This window comes from Ascaphus truei, chromosome 9 (assembly GCF_040206685.1).
Source record: "Ascaphus truei isolate aAscTru1 chromosome 9, aAscTru1.hap1, whole genome shotgun sequence".
Taxonomy (NCBI): domain Eukaryota; kingdom Metazoa; phylum Chordata; class Amphibia; order Anura; family Ascaphidae; genus Ascaphus; species Ascaphus truei.
In genome coordinates, this window is record NC_134491.1 from 41555563 (window position 1) to 41578307 (window position 22745).

At 38.7% G+C, this 22745-nt stretch overlaps 1 protein-coding gene across 1 annotated transcript; it reads left to right on the forward strand.

Annotated features, from left to right (window-relative positions):
* The first annotated feature begins 3274 nt into the window (after positions 1-3274).
* Positions 3275-6949, forward strand: GSC (goosecoid homeobox). The gene is made up of 3 exons (XM_075613103.1): positions 3275-4015; positions 5553-5812; positions 6720-6949. Exons 1-3 carry the CDS (start codon positions 3697-3699, stop codon positions 6873-6875), a joined length of 735 nt encoding a protein of 244 aa, XP_075469218.1. The 5' UTR covers positions 3275-3696; the 3' UTR covers positions 6876-6949.
* Positions 6950-22745: the final 15796 nt, after the last annotated feature.

Genomic DNA, 22745 nt, shown 5'->3' on the forward strand with positions numbered 1-22745 from the left:
TTATTTTTTATATATATATATATATATATATATATATATATATATATATATATATATATATATATATATATAATACAGCACAAGAACCTTTCTGTAAGATATGTTATATACAAGGTTTGGAAGATGTTTTAGTTTGGTCGGGAGGAGTTTTTGACATTTTATTCAGATCACCAATACAATTTAAACAATAAAGATCAATTGTGTGTCTCCAAAAACAAAACTGACTTGATATACTGAAACTGCATATACTTCGTGCATTGTGAATTTGCTGACCTGCTCTTTAATATCTTAAATATGAAGGTAATTATTAAAAGTCAGTATGACTTCTCCACAAGCGCATTTCCATAGACTTGTGCGAGCCTGCTGCCTTGTATGAAATCATTATAGAGACATCATCTAGAAAATCAATGTGCTGTTTACTTACTTCCATATCTAACAGCTTGCTATGTCTGTCCCATCTTTCCATGCATCTGTGCAGCTCCTGCTGGGTTATTCCCTGTAACAAACAAATTGCTTAGCAACTCTGAGCCCACAGTGTACCTGCTTTATTTAACATATTCCAATTTTATTCTGACAATGCCAGTGTGACAAATGAAGTGGTCTGGACGGATGAATATGAAATGAATATAAAACCAGATATCTGGGGGAAATTAATGATTAGAAAAGCAAGTTTTTTTTACAAAGGTAAAAAGTTTGTAGAGAAAACTTTATATTAATGTGTGTCACAATGTGTGTCTGTGTGTGTGTGTCACAGTGTGTGTGTACTTCACTTATATGATAGCAGTTTGTTTGTTAACATAGTATTACCATAGTATTAACATATACACTTTAGTTTTATACTCCATGAAAGACTCGGGACTTATTTTATTAAACGAGCAGTTTGCCATGTATACCGATAGTCAATTAATGAGGACAAGCTTTCCTATTTAATTGTACAAACAAGTCTGTGTATTCACATTGGTCAACTACATCATATATTGTATTATTAATTAATATTGAATTAATTCTACCACTAATGATTTGTCTCAGTAGACACCAGGAAATCGGAATGATCCATTTAAAGTTGGGAGTCTTGCAGCTTCCCTTAAGTATCACTGTAATACTTATTTTTTTATATATAACTTTTAGCGTTTATTAAAAAAGTATATTCCACAAGGGGATCAGACTTCCCAATACCCCTCTGATTTATGCAAAGCTTCATTGTCAGAATGCTAATTCTTGATTATTATTTTTTTACAAATATGTGTTATTTAGAATGAAATCAATCCCAACAGCTGCCTGTTTCTCCAGCATTGATATATTGTATATTACACTCGGCAGACTTTGTAAAGCTGTTAGCAAAACTCAACTCATCGCAAGAGATGTCCCCTTCCCACCATGAAAAGCTGACTGCAGGAATTACATACAGGTAACCTATAGATTTCATGTGGCCCTATATCCTCTTTCTAAACCTAAATAACTAATCTACTGTATAGACACAATCATATCTCGAAAGAAAGACAAAAGTTCACTAAAAGGTAAATAAATACAGGTTTAGATATTGGAATATAATTTTAATTGTCACCTGCCAAAATACAATCTTAGATGTCGTGAATATAACAACAAATATAATACAGTATACAACTTAAAACGTTATAACTGCAGCTTCGGATATAAATTCCCAAATTACTGTAATATACATTTGTGATATGCACTGCGGTTTAATATCACAGACTAAAGAAAATATTCTGTGTTTAATATATATATTTTTTAAATAACCAATTTACTTCACTTTATTATAAAACACACACTGCCAAAATAACCCCAATCCTTTTGATGAGTGTGTGACTTGTAGGGGCGCTTCTGCTTTGATTGGTTAATAGGTAAGGGGTGTCCAGGCTTCTATACAGGTAAGAGCATTTTGCAAGTTTGGTGCAAACGCTAATGGCTGTATTCTTTGTTGGGCCAAATAATTTGTTCCTTGTAAACAGACTCTAATAGTTTGTTTTCATTTCATGCGTACAATTTCCTAGCTTTCTGATGGAGTGCTGATGGGGTAAATAGCCTAATCTTATTCAGTTCACCTCCTGTGGATTCCAAGTGACAATCGTGACAGACCAAGAGTTTTGCAAATAACAAAGACAGACAGCCACCAAGAGAGTCCCAAGTCCTAATAAATGCAAAACAACCTCCATGTTTAAGGGCATCAACTCAACTCAACTTAGATTGATGACAATTATTAAGCACACACCGTTAGTTTAGTTTCGTGTCGTGATTAGGGACCTGTGATGTTCAGGCAGCAATCACAACTCACGTAAAGGAAATATATAAAACTAATCCAAAAATTGCACCACATTTTCCTAAATAAAATTCAATGAAAAATTATGGACATATTTATTTGATAAATTCAGTGCTGTTTTTTTTTTTGTTTTGTTTTTCACCAGGAACGTTTACTGGGGACCCCTGTGTGCTCAGAATTGTAATAATTTATAATGAATATCAATAACTCCAATTGTGATACAAAATTATAGTGATCTAGCAATCATAATCAATGGAAAAATATGCGTTACATACTCGTACACAAAAAAAACACACAACATGTGTGTTATATTTAGGTTTTCAATCTATATGTACAAGAAAGATTTGGTGGAAAAGTGAAGTTTAATAAAATAGAAATGTGCCCTGTTATGGTACATACATACACTTTGGTCACCTGGCTTTAGCATGTTTTGATTAGTTATTCATATGATGGATTTCTTTCGGATAATTAGTATTTTTGCTGATTGTATTTTCTTTTCTTTTTTTACGATGTAACTGAATCTAACATTGTAAACTTTGTATATACATACAGAGAAGAGGAGTGTGTTTAAATGTGATTCAAATCAAATAGCAACTCACCCCTGAGACTCTCCGCTCTGAAATAATGAATTCGGTTTCAGACTGAGGAAATTGCGCCTAATACTGTAAAGGACCACAGCATGAATGGGTTAATAACAGGCAAGGCTTTCACACAATGGCATTAATCAGATTAACCTGCCCAATTAGCTCCGAGAGCTGCCATCAGGATAAGTCTGATGACTTTTAAAGGTTTTACTAATAGAAAGGATTACGTTAATTTCATTAAATCTCAATATACAGATCAGTCTCCTTTCAGCCATCGTGCTGCTCCTCCCACCCATCAGAAAGCAAACCTGGTTCTGTGTGTGACCTGCATATTGCAGCACCCGGCCACATGACGTGGTGTGGCTATATAAGGGGAGAGGCACATGGGATGGAGCAGCAGTCTCTGGGAAGTTTCCAGACAGGAGAAGGGAGTCACACCGGAGTCACACCGCCTGAGCGCCGCTTCCAATTCGCTTCCCAGTAGGGGCTTCCACCTGAGTGCAGCAGCAAGAAGCCCCCTACCCACCCACAGGAAGCCCCCGCTGCGTTCCTCTGAGCAGACCCCTGTGTTCCTCTGGACAGACCCCTGTGTTCCTCTGGACAGACCCCTGTGTTCCTCTGGACAGACCCTGTGTTCCTCTGGACAGACCCCTGTGTTCCCCTGGACAGACCCCTGTGTTCCCCTGGGCAGACCCCTGTGTTCCCCTGGACAGACCCCTGTGTTCCCCTGGGCAGACCCCTGTGTTCCCCTGGACAGACCCCTGTGTTCCCCTGGGCAGACCCCTGTGTTCCCCTGGGCAGACCCCTGTGTTCCCCCGGGCAGACCCCCGGGTGATGCGTTCTGGCATGTTCAGCATTGATAATATTTTGGCTGCCAGACCTCGCTGTAAGGAGTCGGTTCTTCTGCACCAGAATGGCCCCATGGTGTTCCCCAGCCTCGGGGACCCCCTGTACGGGACGGCAGATTACAGCGGATTTTATAACCGAGCTGTGGCCCCAACATCTACTCTCCAGGCGCTAAATGGATCTAGGATGGGCTACAGCAACTATTACTATGGGCAGCTGCATGTGCAGGCGCCGGTGGGACCTTCCTGCTGTGGGGCGCTGCAGCCTTTGGGGACCCAGCAGTGCTCCTGTGTCCCAGCAGCCACAGGTAAGGAACATGCCCCCCCCCCCCCACTGCTCATCACATGCACCTGGGTATCTCAGATCAGTACTCGCCTTATATACTGTAGTAATACAGCAGTAGCTGTAGTAATGAAAACAAATACTCCATACTGTGTATACAAGGCTGTAGCTGTGCAGAACGTACTCCTTACCTTATATACCGGTCTGTAGTAATGCAAACAATACTAAATACCTTTTATATATACCGGTCTGTAGTAATGCAAACAATACTAAATACCTTTTATATATATATACCGGTCTGTAGTAATGTAAACAATACTAAATACCTTTTATATATACCGGTCTGTAGTAATGCAAACAATACTAAATACCTTTTATATATACCGGTCTGTAGTAATGCAAACAATACTAAATACCTTTTATATATACCGGTCTGTAGTAATGCAAACAATACTAAATACCTTTTATATATACCGGTTTGTAGCTGTCTCATATAATTCCTTGCCAAGCGGCTTACTCTTAATGCTGCCAGAGCAGGATTGATCTGCTTGGATTGCACCCTAGAAGTGGCTGCACCTTGCTAACATTAAACAACAACCCGTATATAATCATTCCCGGTGGTTGGAAAGTGCAGAAATAGAACGGGACAGGTCCGGTTACTGCTTTTGCGACGTGCTAAAAAATTGTTGTTTTTAAGTGAAAGTGCAAAGCGTTTCTCCCTATAGAGTAATCCTGTATATATCGCTTTATTACTAATATATCCAGTGATTCTGGTTACAGTAACACTGCCAATAACCTGCAGAAGTCCCATCCCTGGCGCACTGCACATGGAACAATGCAGCGCAAAACTCCAGCGCAAAACTACCCTCAGTAATGTCACCAACTTATAGGACATAGAACAAGATCATCAAACCTCAAATAACAGCTACACTGGCTAAAATGTGCAGGAAATAAAGACTTTCACATTTGGTGTGACTTTCAAATAGGAGTTTTGGTTCATACTGTCAAATATAAAGTCTGTGTGTGTGTATATCTATGTATATGTATATGTGTGTGCGTATATATATATGTGTGTGTGTGTGTGTGTATATATGTATGTATTTTTTTTCAACCTCATCTAGTATGTATATGTGTGTGTGTATGTATGTATGTATGTATGTATGTGTGTGTGTCTGTGCACAGTGAGGGGATTGGGGCACACACTTTACTGATATAGACCAGACTACTGGAGCGGGCTCTACTATCAAATAACCTGGAAGATACTGTACAAAATAACAAAGGTATAACATATACACGCCAACAATTGGCCAAAACTTTATTTTATGGCCCAATGTTTTGGTCCAAAGGCAACATTTTTCCTACCCCTTTATTATCTCATCTCTCAAACTCTTCTAAAGAATAGAGTACATACATTGCATAGAGGACACTATAATTTATATATATATATAATTTTAATTATTTTATTATTATTTTTTTAGAAAAGTCTGTAATGTATTGTGCTGGTGATGTACAGCACCATGTGTGTTACTTTGTCCCTGATTGTGTGTTACTTTGTCCCACAGCTTATGATGGGGCAGGGGCAGTGCTGATGTCCCCAGTACCACACCAGATGCTCCCGTACATGAATGTGGGCACATTGTCCAGGACAGAGCTCCAGCTTCTCAACCAGCTCCACTGCAGAAGGAAAAGGAGACACAGAACCATCTTCACCGATGAGCAGCTGGAAGCGCTGGAGAACCTGTTCCAAGAGACCAAGTACCCAGATGTGGGGACCAGGGAGCAGCTGGCCAGGAGAGTCCACCTGAGAGAGGAGAAAGTTGAGGTGAGTGAGTATGACCTCGCTGCTCTCATAGAGTATTCAGCCTCCCATAGGGGTCTACCCTATACATATTTTAGTAGCACCGAAAAGCCTCAAAGTAATTTATTCTAGTCCTGCTGCAAAAATAGCAACTGATTTAGCGCACACACACACACACACACACACACACACACACAGATGCGCCAGCCTTTATTCTAAAACTTGCCTTGGAAAAGCTGGGGCAATCACTAACATGATTCAGGTACATGCTGCACATTTCAGTGACATTTCTGCAGAAAGAATGGGACTGCCAGGGACCCCTGCTGTGTTAATCCGATGGGCCATTCGTCTTTCTGCAGAAATGCCACTGAAATGTGCAGCATGTACCCAGCATTGAGTCATGTTGGTGATTGCCCCAGATAAGTTTTAGAATACTCGTCGGCGCACTTGTATATATACACACACACATATACACATACACACGTACACATACACACACACATATATACATACACATACACACGTACACATACACACACACATATATACATACACATACACGCGCACACATACACACACACATATATAACATACACATACACGCGTACACATACACACACACATATATACATACACATACACACGTACACATACACACACACACATATATACATACACGCGCACACATACACACACACATATATAACATACACATACACGCGTATACATACACACACACATATATACATACACATACACGCTTACATATACACACACATATATACATACACATACACACACACATATATGCGTACACCTACATATATACATACACATACACGCGTACACATACACACACATAAAATCAGATATAAATATCCTATTTAACAGATCTTGACGCCATGGTTTTATCTTCCCCTTGTACCTACAGGTTTGGTTTAAAAACCGCAGGGCGAAGTGGCGCAGACAAAAGAGATCTTCATCAGAGGAGTCAGAAAACGCCCAAAAGTGGAATAAAACTTCTAAAACATCAACAGAGAAAGGAGAAGAAGAAGAGGGGAAAAGTGATTTGGACTCAGACAGTTGATCCCTGGATAAGACTGGACTGTAAGACTTGCACAGAGGAGGATTCTCCATTGCACAAGCTGTAAATAGTGTGTACATAGCATCAATTATTTCTTGTAAATAAAATGTGTTGCAGAGGTCTTGCACAGATACACTGTACTTCCATTTATTATTTATATCTTAAGTTAAAGGAAATACGACAATAAACAGATGGTGACACCACGTTTTTTTCTCTTTACCTCTTTTGGTGGGTCTTGCAATCAAAGCCTGAAGAATATTTAGGAAGGTAAGTACCTCCTGCTTAAATGGTTGTTACTCTGAACATGCTACAGTAACTAAGTAACATTACATTTTCATAATCTCGGGTATCAGGGACTAACTGACATTGTGTAAAGTTCTCTTAAGAGGGAGAAGTAGATTCATGAGTTTCCACTTCAATACACGAACCTTTAAATTAAGACCTTTAGCTAATCTCATTGTATCTAATCTTCATAGTAACAGAAAACAATGTAATTACTACAAATCACAGATATAAAAGCCAGGAATTGAAGGGATATCAAGTGTGTATGTATGATATCCGATAAAGAAGAGACAGCACACTGATGGGTCAAATCCAAGCAAAAAACTATTGATTACAGAGGGCACCGCAACCAACGTTTCGGTCACCGTAACGGGACCTTCCTCAGGCTTTGCATGGATTTGCTGTCTCTTCTTTATCGGATATCCCTCTGGTAATTATTTCTTCCTTATACATATGAGATGAGCATCTGTACTCTGCCTGAGTTTCTGTGTGCCAACTGCTTTTTTCTATGATATATTAGTGTGTGTGTGTGTGTGTGTGTGTGTCACACACACACACACACACCATAACTTGGAATGTCATAATATTTAACTGTAATGCTTTAAGACTAAAAGGATACCAAGGTGATTATAAGATTAAGACTTAATATATTGCAGTTAATATAGAAATCTAAAATGTATTCTATATTTTGCTTGTTGGGGCACTGAGAAGTTTACTGAGTCTGAGGCATAAATGTTAAAACACAGTGAGATATTGTTTAAATTATATATTGAACCAAAAGTGCCAGTTTATTAAATAAGTATATCAAATTAGTGTTAATTTTGCTTGGTGTAAAAACTGCAGCAACAATGAAGGCTGAGACTTCTCAAACCTTACAGCAATCAAACAATAGCAAAACTATTTGTAAAGGTGTGTGTGTGTGTGTGTGTGTGTGTCTATCTATCTCAAATAAAAAGATCACTTGTGAGCACATTCACATGTCTTAGACAGAACTGCAACCCTGCTTTTCACCATTATCACCTAGCATACAGTGCTTCCACTGCAGCAAGGGATTCTGGGAAATGACATGCAAATGAGCACACCGTGTCACATTTTGCCTGAAATCCATTTTTACATGGAACCCTTATAAATAAATGCTCCCTGTTAACACAGCTTTTAAGCACAGCATGGGAATCAGATACAAAGCCAGAGAAACCATTCACAGACATGTTTCAACCTTAATGGGTCTCATCAGTGTGAGGTTGGTTGTACTTGCTTTGCAATTTTCAAGGCAGTAGTGTTTACCATACACGTTTTAAGTTATGGTGGGTGAAAAAGGCAACAAAAAATCTCCACCGTATAGCAAATACATAAGATATTATATATGTCTAAAAAACTGCAGGAAGCTTTGGAAAATTATTTCTGAAAATACTTTTATATAAAACAGGGATTTTATTTATTTCACAAAATATTTCGTCTCAATCCCAGAATTCGAACTAGAAAATGTTCTGACTGTGAATTTATACTCTATAATTCTGCAGTAAAGCAAAAATGATATATTTCTAATTATTATTATTATTTATTAATATTTGGTGCTAGTAACCTACTCTCCTAGCCCCCCTATCATGGTTACATTGTTGGGGGGTTACTTATTCTTTTGCAAAAGCAATACAATCCTCTGCAGCAGCGAATGTATTAATAATATAAATAAAGGGGCAGATAATCCACACTGAGCCCCTCAGAGAGGCCTGGGACATACCCGGTCACCCCTGAAACTGCGTCTAAGCTTCACTTGGAGCCTGAATTTATCATTCATGGGTGTTTGGAGCTTTATTTTTCCCTTTGTTGAACAGACCCAAAGGATTTCTTGTAGAACCCGAAGGGCCTAATACAGGTCTCTTCTATTGTTTTTATTTGTATTATTAATCCTAACTTGGTTTTTAAAAATGTGTAATACTATTTGCTAATGGAAAAAAAAGTGTTCGGCTAACTGCAGTGAGAACAAGAATCCTTTCTAGTTCCTAGTTAATTCCTCCGTAGGCAGAAGGTGGTACAATGCAAAGCTTCCACTGCTGGAGGGGGTGAGAGAATTGGAAGGTGGCGGACCTGGTCTTGCTTAGGGTCAGTAATTGGCGAGCAGCAGCATTTCTGCACAATGACAGTCCCATGTGTCCCAGACACTGTACATGTGAGAGTACTGAGAGTACTGACTTCTGTTCTGTGATAGTATCACTTGTATCCTTTTTACTTTGCTAACTTGGGGTATTTTTGAAGGAATAGGCGGACCCACAAAGTTTTATGGTAACTTAACGTAAAGAGTAGGCTGCAAACATGGTGCGCAAAAATAATAATAATAATAATAAAAGGTTTGAAGTAATTATTTTGTTCCATACTAAATCCAAGGGACAAGGCATTTGATTTTGAACCGCCATGATGTTATTTGACTTTTTATTTATTAAATAACACTTTTAAAGCCTTAAATAATACTTTTTTTTTTAAACGAATTCAGGTGTGTATCACAAGAAAGATTAAATTATAAATCTAAATGTAGACAATGCTCCTTAAATTCCTTTCAGACAATTTTTCCCAAGCCCTCAAATTATACATTTTCACAAAACAATTTAACCTTTTTTTAATGTAATTTAATTATCGCAACTGAACTAAATTTCGAATAATCGTCGAAAAAAACGTAAGTACCAAAATAACAATAAATGGGTCACATTTCCATAAAATTCACAGTGACACGTGTTGGATTTTCTGCAGCGTAAGTGATAACGGCAGAAGAAAAATACATTTGTAAAATTAAGACGCAACTTTTGGAATGTGCAGTGAGGGAAATAATTAAACAAAATGTAATTGAGATGCTATCCAGTTTTAAAACACATTGTTCATGAAAACATAATTATTTAATAATGTATATCCCATAGTACACCACTGTGTGTGTGTGTGTGTGTGTGTGTATACACACACGAGCGCATTACAAGACACATATTACTATAATACTAAGTATTGCGTGTGTATAGAGAGCAAAAGAAAAAGGCGCTCTGTCTTTAGTTGGCCTTGGTTTATTTCTACGTATCGGCTCCCGACTGAGACTTTATTATTGATAAAGGCCGAAACGTTAAAATAAACTAAGCTTAACTGAGACATGTACCGCACTACCGGCTGCTTCTGCTATATTAATATGCTAATGTATATATATATATATACGCAGCTGACCCCAACTGATTAGTTTGAGTAAATGTTGGCCTGAGTGTAATGTTGTTCCATGACCGGTATCGCTGCTTGTAATTGCGACACCTTCATATACCGCCATTTTCCTTCAATTCTAGTGAAAAGTAACGAAATTCTGACAATTGACGACTTGCTGAGAAATGTGTTTTTCCCTCGTTTTGCTGCCAGGGGAATTTAGTAAATACGTAACTCTGTTGATCAATAGCCCCAAAACCCGAGGGGAAGTCCCTCTAATAATGCACAGCCTCTTACCCTACTGTATGTATAGCTTTGTCTTTCTAGGGGTTTTCTTTGTGAATTTACCTTTTGGGTTTTTCTGCCACGGGGTCACTTCCGTATATTTATTTATGTGAGAGACTATGTAATTGTAACAGTTAGAGAAGCCTCAGTATATTTAATTTCAATGTCTTGCCCATCTGACAGTGAGATGGTGGAACGCTTTCTAAAACAGTCTGACATCATAAAACAAACTTAAAGTCTTATAACTAGTTATACACTTTAGTCTTTTCATCTAGCCTTAGAAACTATTTCAAACGCATTACAAGAAAATGGGTTAATTAATAGCCAATATAATTCCGTTCTCACAAAGGTCGGTCCGTTATCTCAATTTAAGGTATCCATATCTGTAATGCATAGACCAAAAGGTGATTAGCGCAATGATGCACTGGCATTTTCCTTAAAATAACGGATCCTTAAACTGGAATGAGTCTTATGGTAATGAGCAGTTTGCTTAACAACGCAGACCCTCAGACCCCTGTTCATGTTAACGCATAATAATAACGCCACAATATGTAGCAACTTCTAAAAGCCGCCCTTACTCACATCCAGATCCTGATTATCAGTGTGTTATTCCTGGGAATAGCCTAAAAGCAATGTAATGAGTATAGGACTTAACCCTTTCATTACAAAAGGTTACGCCATACAAATATCTATATTATGGATCATATAAATGTCTTAAACTATATTATGGTTTTAGTGATTAATCTGATATGTTTGTGTGAACTAATATGGTATGGTATATTATATATATATATATATATATATATATATATATATATATATATATATATATATATATATTTATATATATATATATATAACGTACAATTAAAATAAATGAAGGATGGATAGCTTTCATTTATTTTAATTGAACATTAACATAAATGAAATATTCATTAATATTGTTGAGGTGTGTATGAATATATATTATCGGACACCCATACTTTATACAGTCATTATTACATTATATACCATATAATTAAGTGAAAAGTGTAAACATGACACATTTATAATATTAGAACATGATTTGCATTAGCTTTTGAAAATCTCCGTTAATAACGCTACCTTAATAACACGCCTTCACGTTTTACGAATGCGCATGTGCAGTGTATGGAAAAACGCAGGTAACCTAACCATCGTGGTTTTGCGAACTGCATTTATTTGTGCAAAGGATTCGCTTTGAGGATCCCCATTAAATGAAGGAAAAATAACGTCCGTGACCTAATTAGGTGAGGTAAAGTTATTTGCCCTCATATAGCGCATTTCTGATGATGTATCCCATAGATTTTCTGTTTTAAATAACTGGGTAAATGTATCTTTTCAGCCTTTTAATATTTTTCCTGCTTTCATTAAATAGGCAAAAAGCTGCCCTTTAAATACAATATATAAGTACACCAGTAGATGCCTGTATATTTATGTAAAAGACAGAGGATATTCAGGTATTCTTTGTCGCAGAAATACGTCACCCTGCTTTGGGATGACGGGCAGATTTATTTATATACAGTATATATAGCTTTTTGCTCCCTACAATGCAGTATATTGTAATTCTCCGTTTTAAAAACATTTTAAGTTAATACAAATTGTATATATTTTAGTGTGTATAGAAGATTATTATTTTGCTTATCTATGCGTTGGCGCACTTAAGCTATCTGCTTGCAATTTATCTGTTGTCCTGGAATATAAAACATGCTGCATTATATTCTATATAAGTTACAGATATGGGACTTTTTCACTGTTTCAAGTTTTAGAATCAGGCGACAATTTCCTGTCTTTTCGTGACAAAATTAGCAAAAACCGTCAAGTTGTGAAAAAATAAATAAAATCACCAACCATTAAAAGTGAATGTGCAAATTTACCTGGCCCCTTATATAATACTACGAAAATAAAAATAAAACCAGAAAGGCCAGCGCAACGTACAAAATGACACAACATGTAATACTAGTTTTGCTAAAATATGGAGAAAGGGGGCAACATTTTGGCGAAATTGGTGACGTTCTGGTAAAATGCGGATGAAATTCTGGCAAATGTGTTGACATTTTGAGCAATGTGAACTTTCAGAAAAAGCCAAATTTAAGAGAGAACAGTGAAAAATATTGCAAACCAAATTTGAAATCAATTGCACATCTTTAATACAAAGCATTTTTTTTAGTATGTGATTAAATGGATATTATTTTATTTCGACAGAGTAATAAAAAATAGAATAAAAAAAAATTCTCCGTTTTGAAAAGAAACAAGATTTTAAAAAAAATCTTGAGCTGGGACACAGCTTTAAACTGAGAAATTATCAAATAAGCCGACATTAATGAAATAATTAAATTGTTCAGACAGAAGTTTGCATTTTGCTGTGAGCTGACGGTAAAAGATAAACAGATTATTGCACAGCTGGTGATAATAAACCCATTTGCAAAATAAAGGCAAATTTAAATGTACAAAAATGGGCAGACTTGTATTCTGAGTCTTCATGTAAACAAATATGTATTGCACTTTTATATACTACTTTGGATATGAGCGGGCGATCAATTAAATATAGATCTGCTGCAAAACTATGTTATGGTTTTAATGTTCACAAATATTATACAATAACAAGGACAGAACTAATATTCAGAACATGCGTTCATTCAGGTTCTGTGCATTTCATGTTCTCCTATTTTCAGCGATTAATTGATTCCGTATAAATTGTGACAGAGAACGGACTTTGGAGTTTGCTTATTGCTTATTCAGATAATCAAATGACTTGATTACTCTTTCTTTTTTAAATACAGCCATTTATTAAGTAGTATATGCACCAGTTGAACACCCCCAGAACACATTGTACCCACCAGCTATTGTACATCATGTTTTTCTCTGAGTTGCATTAATGTAACAAACTTTTCTGCTTTTCGAGAAATATGAAACAGAAAATTGTACACAATACGACAGTTTTGATATTTTTTTTTTTAAATTATCAAATAAAATAAAAAATCTAATACCGGTATGTAATTTGCTCGGAAGTTGAATGTATTTGAAAAATATTTAGTAAAATTAAATATTTTATTCGAATAATTGTTTAAATACATCATTTCCAGTTGGTGTTATGTATCAAAGTATTTCTTATGCTAAATACATATGTCTTTTGCCTTCTTGTCAGTGGTTAGGCAACAATCACGGAAACTTGTTCTGGAACGCCTTAGTAAATTGTGCATTATAAATAATCCTATTAAATATATTTTACTGTGTCTTTAAAAAAGCAAAACCAAGAAGGTGTGGGATTTATTCACCGAATTATTCACGTTAATATCGAATGCCAACATAAATGTACTTGTTCTGAATACGTCGCCTATTAACCCCTTCAGTGCCAACGTGAACACTGCAATATTCCGCGTTTTGCAGCCCCACTAATAAAATGTTCCAATAATCGACTTGAAAGCAAAAGAAGCTTCATGATTATTCTAATTGGTTTGGATGATTTCTGCAAAGTGTAATAATACATATTGATTAAAAAATATCAGCATTGTTACATAAAATTCAGTAATTAGCAGTGCAGCGATATCGCCTTTCATACGTTTTTTTCCTATTCCTTTGGGAACTAGTATTTGTTTTTCACAATGTCAGAACGTAGTATGTTTTGCTTATATATGAATTCTAACCTTTCTCAGCAGTTATATCAACGTGGAATGACATCACTATTTCAAAGGTTAAATGTAGAAAATAAATGCACTGTATATTTTCACCGGAGCCCCAGATTGTTTCCGGGAATTTGAAACCCGATTCCAAGTCTCATTCTGTCGCCATCATGGGAAATCAAGGTTTAGTATTAACACAACTTGCTGTTTAATGGTATTAACGGCAGCCTCATATTGTCAGTTGTTGTAACTATTCCAAGTACACCTTCTAGATATTTCCTATTATTCTGTATGAACAACACTGTAACTGGCATCATTATTTTAGTTAACCTCTTCTTTGCTAGCGGAGCTTGTATTGCAGGGAGCAATGTGTTACTGGCACATCTGGTCATGATATGGCTAATAAAGACGGCAAGTGCAAAATGATGGAGGCTTGTAGTTACAGCTGCTGACTTTAAAGGGTACCGTGATCTTCGTGTACGTTTGCTTAATTTACGGTTGTTATTGTGCATTGCTTGCTTATACCACGGCTCATAAAGTTATGGTTAAAATCTCACAGACTTGTGATCTCCGGCAGGTTCATAACCTGCTCAGGGGGTACCAGCCAGCAGAGCCGTGAGAAGAGCTTCACGTTCGCTTTGCAAAAGTTCACATTGCTCAAGAATTTGCGAAAATAGTATTGGGAACAACATTTTCACCAGATAACAGCTAAAGACGTGCCTGAGACACGGGAATGAGATGTTTCTGAGACGCGGGAATGTGCTCACTAGCAGGGTTTGTAGTTGCTTTTTATTAAAAAATTTAGAATTTTGCTAAAATGGCAGAATATAAAGGGTCATGTGACTTGCGGCCATTTGCTTCTGCATTGGTGTTGGATGGAGTATGAAGCGGGAGGGGTTCACGGGAGAGACTTAGAGAGAGTCAGAGAGAGAGTGACAGAGAGAGTCAGTCAGAGAGGGAGTGAGAGAGTCAGAGAGGAGGAGAGAGAGTCCGGGGGAGAGAGAGTCAGAGAGAGAGTGATAGTGAATGAGAGAGAGAGAGTCAGTCAGAGAGGGAGTGACAGAGTCAGAGAGGGAGTGACAGAGTCAGAGAGAGAGAGTCAGGGGGAGAGAGAGTCAGGGGGAGAGAGACTGAAATAGAAAATTAAAAAAATAACGTTTGTTAGATAGTAATATAATATAGTAGTTTTATAGTTTAGTTATTGTTATTATTATATTTCTAGTTAGTTTACAAAGTTTTATATAATTATTAGTTTTATCAGTTTTTGTATAATTGTATAGTTTATATAGTGTAGTTGTTGGATAACTATACTTTATACTTCTTAATTTATGTTTTTTAGAGCTCTACAGTGTTTAAGTTTGAGTAACTTTTAGTTTTATTGCTATAGTTTCTGCAGCATGTTACATATCACGTAAATATGAGAGTTAAGGATCGCAGGTTCTAGGTCCCAATAAAATATAGGCTTAGGGCTGTTATATAGTGTGACTGCATGCTATGCCGTGCGTGCGCGCGGCAGTTATAGATGGCTGAGGTCAGTCAGCCCTTCTATACAAGGGCCGCGCACGCGCACGGCAGGGAGCGGGGAGCCGACAGACAGCGGCGAAGACGGGGAAAAGATGATTTTGTGCCGCTACCAGCGCTCAAATGTATGTATGTGTGTATGCGTGGATGTGTGTGTGTGTGTGTGTGTGTGTGTGTGTGTGTGTGTGTGTGTGTGTGTGCGTGTGTGCGTGTGTGCGTGTGTGCGTGTGCGTGTGCGTGTGCGTGTGCGCGTGCGCGTGCGCGTGCGCGTGCGCGTGCGCGTGTGCGTGTGTGTGTGTCAATGATTGCACAATTAAAATAAAAAAATATTTATTAAACTTTTTTTTTTCTTTAAAAAAATCTTATTTAGGACTTATTTCACTCACACAACCCATGCACACACACATACTCACACACAAGCATATACACACACATACACACATACACACATACACAGTACCTGCAGCTCCCGGCTCAATAACAGGGAAAAGCATGCTGCACGTGCACGCATTGTACGCACATGCGCGCGCGCACGGCCGCAGCCTTTATAGAGCGGTTCTAAGGGGGAGATATTACTGTTTCCTTTGCTGTTGCATGTGAGGTTATATCCTATCTAGATAAATGACAGTTTCACATGCACACATGTCTGTAATAATAGTTTTATTTATTGAATGCCAGCAATGTGCGCTGCGCTGTACTACATTACAATCGGAGGTACATACATTTCAAACAATGGGAATAAGCGCAATAGATAAATGACAACACAAGGCAAAAGGAGACACTGCCCAAAGAGCTTACAATCTAAGTGTTATGTTGGGAGGCATACTGTACAGACACATTAGGAGTAAAAGTGCATTATTAGAAGTGCAGCCACATGAGGTCACCGCACACCTGGAGTTTGCAGCAGAGGCGTAAAACGTTTAATGAGAGGCTTCCTTTAAGAGGTGGAATTGCAGCTGAGCTGTGAGTGGGAAAGTGAGGGTGTGTGACGGATATTGAGTGGGAGAGCGTTCCACGGGTAGGGAGAGATGAATGAGAAAGGTTTGAGACAGGAGAGGGCTGTAGAGGTAAAAGGTGCAGAGATCAGACAACCTTAGGTGAGAGAGGTGAGATATATGGAGGTGCAGAGGTGAGATATATGGAGGTGCAGAGGTGAGATATATGGAGGTGCAGAGGGATGTAACAAGAGGTCAGAGGTGAGATATATGGAGGTGCAGAGGGATGTAATGAGAGGTCACAGGTGAGATATATGGAGGTGCAGAGGTGAGATATATGGAGGTGCAGAGGTGAGATATATGGAGGTGCAGAGGTGAGATTTATGGAGGTGCAGAGGGATGTAACAAGAGGTCAGAGGTGAGATATATGGAGGTGCAGAGGGATGTAACGAGAGGTCAGAGGTGAGATATATGGAGGTGCAGAGGGGTGTAACGAGAGGTCAGAGGTGAGATATATGGAGGTGCAGAGGGGTGTAACGAGAGATCAGAGGTGAGATATATGGAGGTGCAGAGGGGTGTAACGAGAAATCAGAGGTGAGATATATGGAGGTGCAGAGGAGTGTAACGAGAGATCAGAGGTGAGATATATGGAGGTGCAGAGGGGTGTAACGAGAGGTCAGAGGTGAGATATATGGAGGTGCAGAGGAGAGTAACGAGAGGTCAGAGGTGAGATATATGGAGGTGCAGAGGGGTGTAACGAGAGATCAGAGGTGAGATATATGGAGGTGCAGAGGGGTGTAACGAGAGATCAGAGGTGAGATATATGGAGGTGCAGAGGGGTGTAACGAGAGATCAGAGGTGAGATATATGGAGGTTCAGAGGGGTTTAACGAGAGGTCAGAGGTAAGATATATGGAGGTGCAGAGGAGTGTAACGAGAGATCAGAGGTGAGATATATGGAGGTTCAGAGGGGTGTAACAAGAGGTCAGAGGTGAGCTATATGGAGGTGTAGAGGGATGTAACGAGAAGGCAGAGGTGAGATATATGGAGGTTCAGAGGGGTGTAACGAGAGATCAGAGGTGAGATATATGGAGGTGCAGAGGGGTGTAACGAGAGATCAGAGGTAAGATATATGGAGGTGCAGAGAGTAACGAGAGGTCAGAGGTGAGATATATGGAGGTGCAGAGGTGTGTAACGAGAAGTCAGAGGTGAGATATATGGAGGTTCAGAGGGGTGTAACGAGAGGTCAGAGGTGAGATATATGGAGGTGCAGAGGAGAGTAACGAGAGGTCAGAGGTGAGATATATGGAGGTGCAGAGGGGTGTAACGAGAGATCAGAGGTGAGATATATGTAGGTGCATAGGGGTGTAACGAGAGGTCAGAGGTGAGATATATGGAGATTCAGAGGGGTGTAACGAGGGATCAGAGGTTAGATATATGTAGGTGCAGAGGGGTGTAACGAGAGATCAGAGGTGAGATATATGGAGGTGCAGAGGGGTGTAACGAGAGGTCAGAGGTGAGATATATGGAGGTTCAGAGGGGTGTAACGAGAGATCAGAGGCGAGATATATGTAGGTGCAGAGGGGTGAAACGAGAGATCAGAGGTGAGATATATGGAGGTGCAGAAGGGTGAAACGAGAGATCAGAGGTGAGATATATGGAGGTGCAGAGGGGTGTAACGAGAGGTCAGAGGTGAGATATATGGAGGTGCAGAAGGGTGTAACGAGAGATCAGAGGTGAGATATATGGAGGTGCAGAGGGGTGTAACGAGAGGTCAGAGGTAAGATATACAGTATGAAGGTGTAGAGAAGTGTGGAGCTTTAAAAGAAAGGATTATTTTGTAGTTTATACGATAATTAATAGGAAGCTGAGAGAGTACAGGAGGTCGGAAGCAGATACGCGCATAGAAGAGCAGGAGATTATTCAGCAATATTTTGAATCGACTATAAAGGATAGAGGTGTGAGGCAGGAAAAAGAGATAAAAAATGTTACAGTAATCAACACGGGAGAGAAGACGGACATATATCAGGGTTTCAGTGATAGTGCAGCATAGGAATGGGAATATTTTAGCAATAGTGGAGTATTAAGATCATATGTGGCTGGGGCCTTCCCATATAGCTTATAATGTTTTTTTTTTTGGTTTTTTTAATATCGCAACACTTAAAATAATAGAACAATAAGCCTGTTTTTTTTATCTACATGTTTTATTTTTATTTATATTTTAAGATTTAAATCTAAAAATCGGCCATTAATACTGCTCTATTTTAATTTTTAAAGAGCATAACAAGAACTTGTAAAGTTCTAAAACAAAAACTGGAGTCAGAAAATACAAAAATGATATCGATTGTAAATTGAATGAAATGATCCAAATATAAAATCAAAGAAAAGGAATTTGAGAAAAGCAATTTGAGAAAAGCTGACAATCACTAAATGAAAATAAAACAAAATGAAATTAAAAAAACGTACCTATTGTACATGAATGTCTAAACGGAAGGGACGGAGCGAGAGTGGTGTGGCGGGCGGTGTGGCGGGCGGTGTGGCCGGCGGTGTGGCCCACGTTGTGGCCGGCGGTGTAACCAGCGGTGTGGCTGTGTGACGTGATGACGTGCCGGCTCCCGCATGTAATAAACAGTTCCAAACCTGTACCGTATAGCAGGGCTTCCACGGGCGGAAGCGAAACTCGGACCAAATGACCTGCACCCGTGGAATCAGACATCGAAATGACACGCAGAGATTATTGTATTAATTAATGTATTTTAATGCCTTAGAATAAGAAACAACGTTATTTTTACGTGTTTATTCATTTTATTTATTCTTTTTGCTTTCAATAATACCGACTATATAACAGTCAACCTACGGGGGCCTTCTCACCATGGGGTATCATTCATTTTTTTAAATGTATTTAATATTTTTTCTTTAATAAAACTGACTATATATGTCACCTAACGGGCCCTCTAATTTTGGGAGCAATTGGACCTGGTTTGGGAGGGAAGATGAGAAGTTCTGTCTTAGCAATGTTAAGTTTGAGGCGATGAAGGGCCACCCAGGCAGAGATAGCCGATAGGCACTCTGTCATTTTGGACTGGACTGCGGGTGTAAGGTCAGGTGTGGATAAATCTAGTTCTGTATCATTAGCATAGAGATAATAGGTGAATCTAGAGGAGTGAATGAGGTCACCGAATGAGAGGGTATTTAGAGAGACGAGTAAGGGGTCTAAAACTGGGCCTTGAGAACTTGATATATCCTATTATATTATGTGAATAATTCCTCTTTACTACTTGCCAGCATCACTTAAATTGGGCGCATCACCTTTATACAAAAACCTGTATACTGTATCTCAATATCTCAATATAATAGCGACATCAGGGACTCCAGGCGTCTTAGCTCAATGTACCAATAAGCAAAACTCAGACACAATGCAATATAAAGTAATAATTGACAACAAAGGAGAGTCAAGTAACAACACTGAATAATGTTAATGGTGTTTTTTGATGTATCAGTTTATTTTTTATCTTTTCAAAATTAAATTATTTAATCATTAACTATATCGGCTAACTGAAACATACTGATTTTGTTAGTAGCAATTCATCTGTGCAATAGTTTTATTCATAAAGTACTTGACCAGGAAAGATCCATTAAAATTTTCATCTTAAATTAACTCAATACAATTAGATGAATGGAATTAACAATTACTGACAGACAATCATGACAGTGCTAACTATTTAATTTTTTTGGTAGAGTCCTCAATGAAAAGGATGTAACAAAATGTGGATAGTTGACAGTCCAGTCTAGTTCCTATTTAAAGGCTAAGCCAGCCATGACAGTTAAGTGAAATCCACTAAGAGATATTTTTGTTATTTTGAGCAGGGTACTGTACATATAGCAGTACTGAATTTTTTTAGATGTTTCACAAAACAGAAACATAACATGTTACTTACCAATGAATAGATTTTAATTTCAAACGTTGGAAACACTACAGGAAATCAAAATATAAATTACATTCATTCAATTCACATTTTTTCTCTTAAACGTGTGGATATTTATACTGTATATACACTCACAGATTATAAATAATGTGTATGCAATGCGAAATTTGAACACTGTATAAACATGTATTAATTGTGCCTTTAACAAAGAGTCAGTTGCCTGTTATATAAGTGTAGTTTACCTTTGAAAGTATTACTGAAAAATAGTTTTTCCGTGACTTAATTAAATGAACCTCATACAGTCTGTGTTTTATTTGATCTCTCTCTCTGTTAGGAGCACAGAGAGTAACACATTACAGACCACTCAACCACTGAAAAAGCTTCAATAATAAGATCCTGAAATATGTTTTCTTCTATGTTAAACCAGGCACTGACAGGCTACCACAAGTATCTTCACATGTGACTGTAGCCTTTCACTAGTACAAACGCAGGTCAGATGGTTACGAATGCCACAGTGGGCTACACAAATTGGAAAACAGCTGTGTTTTTCTCCACTGACATATCAACTGGAACAGCTGCTTCAGATATCCAAGCATCTAAATTATTCTGACATCAGAAAAACAGTGAAACAGTGGCGGATTGTTGCCATGTTACCTGTGGCTGTTTTGTGATGTGCCCTTTACGAATGTTTGGGACAGAACTGAGAACTAAGCACATTCCATTGAGGTTTAGGGTCCAGCTTAATGAAAGGTTAAGAAGGACAGTGCTTTAATAACTGCCTTTAGTTATACCGAACGTCGACATCCACATTCAGTCTCAGATGTGTGGTAGTTAGTTTGTAGTTAGCTTCTGCAATAGAAGTGCCCTGATAATGTGCTGCTACCTGCCACTGAGCTGTCCCATTTATCCATTTGTTCTGTATGTCAGTTAGTTTGTATCCCCACTGCTATCACATGCCATAGTAACGTGGCACCGTGTGACGTCGGAAGGAGGAGGCGGAGTCCTCTTGCGGCACCAAGGTAAGTGACTATGGGCGGCGGATTTGTAAATCTGCCACTGCTCGCCAGAAATGCACTACAATAACACACACTCCATTCCACACAACCCCACCCCCCCCCCACAATACAATACTACACACACACAGACACAAAATACAATAAACCCCTCATAAATAAAATACAAAAAGCCCCCACATACACAAAATACAATACCCTCATACACAAAATACAATAACCCCACATACACAAAATACAATAACCCCACATACACAAAATACAATAACCCCACATACACAAAATACAATACCCTCCTACACAAAATACAATAACCCCCCCATACACAAAATACAATACCCCCCCATACACAAAATACAATACCCCCCCATACACAAAATACAATACCCTCCTACACAAAATACAATAACCCCACATACACAAAATACAATACCCCCCCATACACAAAATACAATACCCCCCCATACACAATATACAATAACCCCACATACACAAAATATAATAACCCCACATAGACAAAACACACACACACACACACACTACACCTTACCTTGGCGGGTGATCTCAGGGAGACCTCTGCTGCCGCGCTTGTGTGCACGCAGAAGCTGGGCACGTCTTCCGGGCGGGCCCTGTTTCTGGTGCGCACCAGAGGGGGAGAGGCAAGCCGCCGGCCCGGCAAGAGAGAAGGGTCCCGAACAGCTGGAGAGAACTGGGACCCAGTGGCAATCAGAGGCCCGGCAACCACATGCTGAAGTTGGGCTAGGTCCAACTTCCAGCGCTGGCAGAGCCCGCCACTGGGCCCAAACTAGTTGTCCCAGCTCTCCCCCCTGTCGGCGAACCTGCATATACTATGTACCCATAGTCTATAATTGGCATTAGCATCTGTTGTGCGCTGCGCTTTCTGACCAGCGGGCTTAGGGAGAAATTGTACCTATAAAGGATACATAGTTTGGCATAGGTTTTGGATGTCACGGTATCAATGTGCATCTCAAATGTTAAATGGAGTCAAACCATATGCCCAGATATTTAAAACTAGTGACCGTGGCTAGAATGGTGTTAGAGTTGGTTCTGTAGCTCTGTCATTGGTAGCTTAAAAAATGTAG

Excerpts from the sequence above, each read along its gene's own strand:
- GSC (XM_075613103.1), top strand. The coding sequence starts at position 3,697 with ATGCGTTCTGGCATGTTCAGCATTGATAATATTTTGGCTGCCAGACCT. Across the intron at positions 4,016-5,552 it reads CTGTGTCCCAGCAGCCACAG|CTTATGATGGGGCAGGGGCA; the intron begins GTAAGGAACATG and ends TTTGTCCCACAG. Across the intron at positions 5,813-6,719 it reads TGAGAGAGGAGAAAGTTGAG|GTTTGGTTTAAAAACCGCAG; the intron begins GTGAGTGAGTAT and ends TTGTACCTACAG.